This window comes from Apodemus sylvaticus, chromosome 5, assembly GCF_947179515.1.
Source record: "Apodemus sylvaticus chromosome 5, mApoSyl1.1, whole genome shotgun sequence".
NCBI lineage: Eukaryota > Metazoa > Chordata > Mammalia > Rodentia > Muridae > Apodemus > Apodemus sylvaticus.
In genome coordinates, this window is record NC_067476.1 from 7539713 (window position 1) to 7549175 (window position 9463).

General features: G+C 46.9%; 1 protein-coding gene across 1 annotated transcript; it reads left to right on the forward strand.

The window, feature by feature from the left end:
- Positions 1 to 1781: 1781 nt before the first annotated feature.
- Mrps2 (mitochondrial ribosomal protein S2) lies at positions 1782 to 4854 on the forward strand. Its single transcript, XM_052181966.1, has 4 exons — positions 1782 to 1858; positions 1959 to 2075; positions 2516 to 2645; positions 3145 to 4854. The coding sequence occupies exons 1-4, from the start codon at positions 1816 to 1818 to the stop codon at positions 3728 to 3730; spliced, it is 876 nt and encodes a 291-aa protein (XP_052037926.1). The 5' UTR covers positions 1782 to 1815; the 3' UTR covers positions 3731 to 4854.
- Positions 4855 to 9463: the final 4609 nt, after the last annotated feature.

Here is a 9463-nt window from a genome sequence, read left to right on the forward strand (position 1 = left end):
GGATAACAAAGGAGATTGGGAGTTCTAAGCAAGGAGTTCCAAGCTTCCACACGTTCCTCTCTGGGAATTCCGCTGACCTCTTTCTGGGACTGTGGGAACATTCTTGTATCGTCCCAAAATGCACTAGGAAGCAGATCCTGGGCAAACCTTAGAACCTGGGACTTCAGCAGCCAATAGGCAGGAAGTATCCAAACTCTGCCTGAGCAAGCAGTCACTAGTCTGTGGTTTACTGTACTGGCCATAGCTTCTCCTTGGCCTCTATCACCCCATACCTCCCACAACTCAGCCTAATTCTAGATGTGAGATATTGCTAAATTTAGGGAATCCTAGGCCAAATATTGGTGAAATATAAAAAATGATTGTCTGAGCCATGCACGGAGTTCATCTGGAAGAGTAGCTCTTACGCAAGAGTGACTGCATTAACGTGCTAGTGCCAATGCCAGGAGGCAGAGCTCGGAGTTCGAGGCCAGCCTGATTTACAAAGAGAGTTCTAGACCAGTCAGGGGTGTATAATGAGACCCTGTCTTAACAACGACAATAATAAAAATAAATAATAATTTAAAAACAATAAAAACTACTTGGGGCACGGTGTGGTGGTGTGCACCAACAATTCCGACACACAGGGGACAGAGGCAGACAGAGACATTCTATGAATGTCTGCCCAGTCAGAAAGATTGGTTTGTTGTTGTTGTCGTCGTTGTCAACGTCATCATTGTTGTCGTCATTGTTTAATGCAATTTGGGGATGGAGAGATGGTTCAAAAATTAAGGGCATTTGTTGCTCTTGCAGGGAGGTTGGGTTCAATTCCCAGAGCCTAAAGGTGACTCATAAACATCTTTAACTGTGGTTCCTGGAGGTCAGACACCTTCTTCTGGTTTCCACGAGGGCAAGGCACACATAAGGTACACATACATGCATGCATGCATACATACATACATACATGTAGGCAAAAAATAAGTAAATCTAAAATAAATGTTTAAAAAAGAAAAAGAAAAATGTGGGCTGGTGAGATGGCTCAGAGCTTAAGAGCACTGACTGCTCTTCCAGAGGTCCTGAGTTCAAATCCCAGCAACCACATGGTGGCTAACAAACATCTGTAATGGGATCTGATGCCCTCTTCTGGTGTGTCTGAAGATAGAGTGTACTCGTATAAAATAAATAAATACATCTTTTTTTAAAATGCAATTAGAAGCCGAGCGGTGGTGGTGCACGCCTTTAATCCCAGTACTCCGGAGGCAGAGGCAGGAGGATTTCTGAGTTCGAGGCCAGCCTGGTCTACAGAGTGAGTTCCAGGACAGCCAGGGCTACACAGAGAAACCCTGTCTCGAAAAAACAAAACAAACAAAAAAATGCAATTAGAAATCAAACAATAAACGGTGGTAGACCATGGTAGACCATGCCTTTAATCCCAGCTCTTCAGAGGCAGAGGCAGGCTGCTCTCTGAGTTCAAGCCAGCCTGGTCTACAGAGCGAATTCCGTGACAGTCAGGGCTACACAGAATAAACCTGTCTCAGGAAAAAGCAACAACAAAACTACCCAACAACTCCTCCCCCTCTAAAACCCATTTTGAACAATAGGGTTACCTCCTCCAGAGGATACTGTAATTTTACCGAGAGGAATGAGCTGTGAATGAGAGCACGGACCGCTGGCCACAGTACCAACTCGCCCATTACAAGGACGCCAGTGTAGCGGGCGGTGCACAGCGGAGTCGGTCCTCCCGGCCAGCAAGCGGCGCTGCGACCCCGCGCGCTCAGCGGAGGAGGCGCTCTGCGAGGCAGGAAGAGTCTCTGCGGCAACTCTGTCCACGCGCCTGCCATGGCGCCTGCTCCGGCCGTGCTCACCCGGCTGCTGTGTGCAGGTGAGCGTGGAGGATCCTGGAGACGGGAGGGACCTGGGGATCCGAGACGGGAGGACAGGGACGTGGGCTGGGCGCGGCCCCACCGGCTCTCTCCCCGCAGGTGTGCGGCGCTGGCCAGGTTTCCTGCAGAAGGCGGCCTCGGGCCCTGCGGAGCAGAATGGTAGGAAGGTCACGGGAGCCCCGGTCCCCATGGACAGCGAGCCCCAGGACGGCGACGGTAAAGAACAGCGGGTGGAGCGGGGCCGGCGCGCGGAATCGTAGAGAGGTTGTCATTGCAGAATCCCCAAACGAAACCAGTACCAATCTTAAGTGTGGTGGGAGGGAGAATAGAACCCTTGTGGCCTAGTAGCTCTCGAGACCAGTGAAAACTAGTTTTGTATCTGTCCATCTTGCTGGTCTTCTAGCGGGGCGTTTAAGGCACCCTAAGTCAACGAGGCCCCTGTCTCGTTTTCCTCTTACATCTGTGGAGATTTTCCCCCCACACAGTCACCTCAGACCTTGACACTAGCCCCTTGATATTGTAAAAATGTCCCTGTGTCCTCCAGATCTTTCCTGGCGTTTCTTCTCAGCTTTGAGTTGTCTACTCCCAGGAGACTGGAGAGTCTTTGGTTGGTGGTCATAGGAGACCACAGTGTCTGCCCTTCCTCCCCTTTTCAGATTTCCAGAGCAGGATCCTAGATGTGCCATTACAGCATTCGGATTTCTTCAATGTCAAGGAGCTGTTTTCTGTCAAGAGCCTCTTCGAGGCCCGAGTACACCTGGGACATAAAGCCGGTTGCCGCCATAGGTAGTTGGCACAGGCAATGTGGGCAGAGTGGTGGGATTGGGTCAAGATTGGAAGTGGGCCTGGGTGAGGGTGTCTGCAGCAACTCCAAGTACAGTGCTAGTATTGATGCTGTTCACAGACTTGGTGAAAACTGAGGGTCGTCGCAGGCTGGGGACCCCTGTGGAGAGGTCCTGCTGTATAGAACAGAAGTGGCCTAGAGAGCTACACTGGACAGAGCACCTTGGTTGGGCTTATGTTTATCTGCAGTTGGTTCTCAATCTCCACAGGGAGAAGGTGGGACAGGTTGAGCCACAAATCTGATTCTTGCTGCACAACTCCACAACTGTGTCCCCAGCCCATCACCCCCTAGACAGGAGTAGTGGGGAGTGGGTAAATGTGCCATTCAGCCTGTTGTGCCCTCATATAAGAGCCTGGGTGACTGATAGGTAGATGTCTGTGGTAGAAAAAGGATAGCTCAGGAACACTGTTCCACTAACCTTGGGGGAGTTTTTTTGGGCAGGTTTATGGAGCCATACATCTTTGGGAACCGCCTGGGCCAAGATATCATCGACCTGGATCAGACAGCCACGAATCTCCAACTAGCGTTGAACTTTACCGCCCACATCGCCTACCGCAAGGGCATCATCCTGTTTGTGAGCCGGAATCGTCAGTTCTCTCACTTAATTGAGACTACAGCCCAAGCCTGCGGGGAGTATGCCCATACACGCTACTTCAAGGGTGGCTTGCTGACTAATGCACAACTCCTCTTTGGGCCTACAGTCCGCCTGCCAGACCTCATAATCTTCCTGCACACGCTCAACAATGTCTTTGAACCCCATGTGGCTGTGAGGGACGCGGCCAAGATGAACATCCCCACAGTGGGCATCGTGGACACCAACTGCAACCCATGCCTCATCACTTACCCTGTCCCTGGCAATGACGACTCGCCCCAAGCTATCCAGCTGTTCTGCAAGCTCTTCAGGACAACCATCAACAGGGCCAAGGAGAAGAGGAGACAGATGGAGGCCCTGCATCGGCTGCAGAGTCCCAAGGGGTCTGAGGGCAGTGGGGCATCTCCTGCACCTGATAAGAGCCATTCCCCATGACAGGAAGCCCTTCCCCCACACTAGATAGCCAGGTCTGTTCTGAGCAGAAAGCTCCTTGTCCAACCCTGGTCCTTGTCCCCATTCCCCATCCTCAGCATCAGTACCACAGTCCTATTTTCCCTAGATATGGTCACCCCAAAGTCCTATCACCTTGTCTCTTTTCTGGGAACAAACTCAGGTATAGTACATATCCACATAGCCTCTGGCATCCATTAAGACTTGAACATAGCTAGCCAAGTTCCTCTTCAGTTAAAAGTCATCCTCCATTGACTGCTAATTAATCCTTCATTCTCTGAAGAAAATTCCAAGTAAAACAATACTGATGTCCTTCAGGATCCCCAGTAGTCTGTAACCAGACTTAAGGCCAAGCTCCTAGAGGGGAGATAGAAAATATAGTCCATACCTTGTGTTTCACTACTAAAGAATTTAATGAGCTTGCTAATTCATTCAAGCAGAAGTCTGGGGGATATATGTGGGAGTGGATTTTAAAGGTGTGGGGTAATGGCGGAAGAAACATTCAGCTGAATCAGGCTGAGTTTGTTGACACGGGCCCTCTGAATGGAGATCTTATGTTTAATGTGGAAGCTCACACAGTGAAAAAAGGTGTCAAAAGTTTGTTTAAATGTTTGGCTGAACTATTTTTTTAAAAGACAGCCTAATGCTGGGAGCACAGAAGTCCTTGAGCCCACAGATCACCAAGGAAACCAGGAATGTCAATCACATAGGGTTGTCTCCCCAGAGAATCAATACCTGTTTTCCACCCAGCAGACTGGGAGTGGATATTGTTAATGACCTAGTGACCTTCACTATTTGTAGAGCCAGACCTTACCCAAATCCCCCCTAAATGCTTAAATTGGACTCTTCCTTTCTAGACCTTTATTTTTAGCTTAGTTCCGCCAACAGAATGCATCCTTAGGGGAGTCACAAGTACTTAATAATCTGCTGACTATAACAGATCCTAGGCCCTTAAGCTATAGGACCCACCTTTGTGGTCATATGTACTTTGAGCTGAGTTTCAATGTAATTATGCATCATATGCCCTGGATTGTATCACACCAGAAAGCTCTTTTCCAGAATTGTACTATGTTTTTATATATGTTTACAATAAACCACCTGGTATCAGACTCTCTAGAATTTTGAACCAGCACCAAGTCAGGCAAGTTTTCTTTCTTGCCTTTCACAGGCCCTGATGCTTGCAGGGACCCCCCAAAAGGAGTTGGAGATACCTGATATCTCTTGGCTTAATAGTGATGAAGAGCTTTTCAGGCTCAGGGAAATTGCAATGCTAGCGTGGTACACAGTAAAACCTAATCCAAAATGGGAAGGCCCAGAGGACAAGCCTTTCACCAATCCTGTAAAAGGGGAACCAGCACATTTGAAGAGCTTTGTCGTTGCCCTTTTCCTTGTCCTAGACCTTAGGGTTGAAGATGAATTGAGTGCAATGGGTTTAAGGAGATTTTTTTTTTTTTAGATTTATTTATTTACTATATGTAAGTACACTGTAGCTGTCTTCAGGCATACCAGAAGAGGGCATCAGATCTCATTACAGATGGCTGTGAGTCACCATGTGGTTGCTGGGATTTGAACTCAGGCCCTCTGGAAGAGCACTCTTAGCCTGGAATCATCAGGGGCCAGGTGGCAGCACTGAGTCACCAAAGGCATGGTGATCATCATTATCACAATAAGCAGCATAGGCAGGGCGGTGGTGGCGCATGCCTGTAATCCCAGCACTCTGGGAGGCAGAGGCAGGCGGATTTCTGAGTTCGAGGCCATCCTGGTCTACAGAGTGAGTTCCAGGACAGCCAGGGCTATACAGAGAAACCCTGTCTCAAAAAAAAACCAAAATCAAAAAACAAACAAACAAAAAAAAACAATGAGCAGCATAGACAAAGGAGTGGCCATAATGGCCTGACCCATTATGGTCAGCACAGGAAAAGTGAGTTTTATGGTGGCATGCTTTATATGGACCGTTGGTACTAGCTAATCAGTCATGGGGTTCCCAGGCATTAAAGAGAAAAGTAGTCTAGTGAATTTTTGTTTGATCTGCATAAGTGGAAAAATCGTCAAAGCAAGGATCAGGGCAAAAGAGATTTTCAACCCATGAACCAATTTCCAGTTTGGAGACCCACAGAGAAGTGATGGCCAGGGAGGACATTGATAAAATATCTAAAAGTCTTATTGTTAGCCTTCCCCCAGTCCTCCTGAGACAAAAGCAACTAGGGAAAAGTTGAAGATCAGACTCTCCAGGGTCTACTGGATACTGAATCTAGGAGACCCTAAGAAACATTGTGGCCCTCCAGTTGAGTAGGGGCTTATGAAGGTCAACTGATTAATGGAGTTTTGGCTAAGGTCCAACTCACAGTAGGTCCAGTGGGTCCCTGAAATCCTGTGATTATTAACCCCAGAAGGTATATTTGGCATAGATAGAAGTTGAAGTTGGCAGAATTCTCACATTGCTTCCTTTAATGCAGGCTCTTATAGTTAGAAAGACTAAATGGAAGCCTTTAGAGTTGCTACTGGCAAGGAAAATAGAGAAACCAGTATTGCATACCTGGAAGAATTGCAGAAATCGGGGCCATCATCAAAGACCTGAAAGATGCAAAAATGATAGTTTCCACCACATCTTCCTTAACTCTCCTATCTGGCCAGTGCAGAAGACAGATCATGGAGAATGACGATGACAGTTGACTATGGAAAACAGGTAGTAACTGATTGCAGCTGTTGTACCAAATGTATTATCCTTACTTGAGCAGATTAGCACCTCTCCTGGTGCATGGTATGCAGTTATTAATCTATCAAATGCCTTTCTCTTGATTTCTGTCCATAAGGTCCACCAGAACAATTTGCTCTCAGTTGGCAAGACCAGCATTGTACAGTTTTACCTCAAGGTTATATTAACTCTCCAGCCCTGTGTTATATAATTTAGTTAGAAGAGATCTCGATCATTTGTCTCTTCCACAAAATATCACATTGGTGCACTATACTGATGACATCATGCTACTGCACCAAGCCAGCTGGAGGCAGCAACCACTTTGGACTCATTGGCAACACATGAGCATCAGAAGATGGGAAATAAATCAAACCAAAATTCTGCCTCAGTGCTTAAGGTGGAGTGCGATGGAGGAAGACCCCTGATACCAACCTTGGGCTTTCACATGCACACATGTGCACACACACATATAAACATAAACATACACAAGGATATAAAAGGCACATATGCATGTGTATATTTCTGTGTGTCAATAGAAAAAGGCAGAGAAGGAATGGAGAGCACTGAGCCACGTCTTCATGGCTTCCATATCTCTGTATCTTTCCCCTTGGCTTTGTTCTTTCTGGCTCTCATGCTAGCTACCTTGAGCATTTCCATGTCTGCCCAAGCACCATTTCTGGTCATACATGTGCTCCAACAAAAAGTAAGGCCAAGATGAGCATGGTGGCACGTGCCTTTAATTTCAACACTTGGGAAGCAGAGGCAGATAGATCTCTTTAGGTTCAAGGCCAGATTGGTCTACCGATGAGTTCCAGGACAGTGAGGCCTATTACACAAAGAAACCCTATCTTTAAAAAACAAAAAAGGGGGCTGGAGAGATGGCTCAGTGGTTAAGAGCACTGACTGTTCTTCTGAAAGTCCTGAGTTCAAATCCCAGCAACCACATGGTGGATCACAACCATCCATAATGAGATCTGACGCCCTCTTCTGGTGTGTCTGAAGACAGCCACAGTGTGCTTGCATATAATAATAAATAAATCTTTAAAAAAAAAAAACAAACCAAACAAACAATAGCATGATCATCCTCACTCCCCAATATGCACATAGTCATATTTTTGAGAATTCTAGAATTTTTATTTCTTTTTTTGTTTTCGGGTTTTGTTGTTGTTGTTGTTGTTGTTGTTTTGGTTTTTTTGACTTAGTTTTTTCAAGACAGGGTTTCTCTCTATATCCCTGGCTGTCCTGGAACTCACTCTGTAGACCAGGCTGGCCTTGAACTCAGAAATCTACCTGCCTCTACCTCCCAGAGTGCTGGGATTGCAGGCGTGCGCCACCACTGCCCGGCAAAAATGTGTAGCCCAGGCTGGCCTCGAACTCGTGGTCCTCCTGCCTCTGCCTCCTTCAGCAAATCCTACCAGCGTGTGCCACCACTACCGGCTTATTTCTTTTAAAAAAACAAAAAAAGTATAAGAATATGTTTTCATTTCAATCCTAGGTGTGGGACTGCTTCAGACTGTTGGCAACAGCTGTCTATGATTTGCCTGGTGTTCTAGCAGAGGCATGGTTTTTCTAGCTGCATGTAGTTTCAGCAACTGTGTGACATTTGGAATTCTGGGAAATTTTCAGAAGTTATATAAATGCTAGGGCCTCAAGAGGTGGTTCACTGGGGGAAGGGAGATGTGGTTTGTTAGTAGTCATGCTTAAAGAAGAAAGAAACTAGATTCAAGGATCTCTCTCCTTTCCCCCCCTCTCTCTTAATTAGTGATAGGGGGTAAAACCAGGGGAAAGAGTTGGGGAAAAGAACCCACAAAATAGCAAAGACCAGCTACAACTCCCCGCTAAAAAGAAGTAAGGCCAAGTGCACCTGCATTTCCTCCCACCCACTTCCCGAGTGCACCTGTAGTTTCTCTCATCCCAAATATTGGTATATTTCTAAGTCATGGGAGTCTTTTCATCTTTTCTCCCCCTTGTTTGTGATCAGCCCTTTTCAAACTTAAAAGGGTTTTTTTTTTTTTAAGATTTATTTATTATTATATCTAAGTACACTGTAGCTGTCTTCAGACACACCAGAAGAGGGCGTCAGATCTCTTTATGGATGGTTGTGATGCACCATGTGGTTGCTGGGATTTGAATTCAGGACCTTCAGAAGAGCAGTCAGTGCTCTTAACCACTGAGACATCTCTCCAGCCCTAGACTTTATAAGTGTTAACAACTCTAAGGTGAAAGGTTTCCCCAATGCAAATGTTATAGCTCTGAATGTAAAGGTCACTTGGCAGTCAAGAGCCAAGGAAGAGCCACAAAGTCACACAGCACAACACAGTAGCCAGGCAGTCACTTCTACCTTAATAAACTTTCTGTCCAGCTGGGGATAGAGGGTCTCCCACCCCTCAGGTTACTTATCTGGGATTAGCTATTACTCCAACTCACAAGGCCATCATCCTAGACAGAAAACACACAATCTGAGTCAAGACACCAAAATGTAGGTATTGCAGCTCTGAAGGGAAAGGCTCCCTGTACTACAGGGCTCCTGTGTTACAGCCCTGTTCCCACTGTGGGGGGCGGGGAGGGGGGGAGTTTTCCTAATGTAAGTGGAACTGCTCTCTTCTAGCAGGGGCAGGCTTCCCCAGTGAAAGTGTTGCAGCTCTGCTAGTAGAGGTATCCTGCAACCAGGAGCCGCGGAAAAGCCAAAGTCATGCCACACAACAAACTTCACACAAGAGACTTATTGGAGGCAGGGGGAAACCCAGGAGGGTAGCTGCCTCTCTGTTCAGTAGAGAAGCAGCAGGGAACTGAGAAGAGGCAAAGTTGATATGGGGTTTCTTGGAGAAAGGAGCTTTCCAGGGTGGCTGGGAATTGGAGGGGTGTTCGTGCCCCCTTTCTCCCCGGAGGCTGTTGGCCAACAGCCTGAGGAGAGAAAAGGAGAAGAAAGAAAAGGTGGAGATCTGAAATCCAGAATGTCTGGAGACTGCTATAGAGAGACAAGCCTACTTTATTGTTTCAGGCGTAGGGTGGAAAGGGCTAAT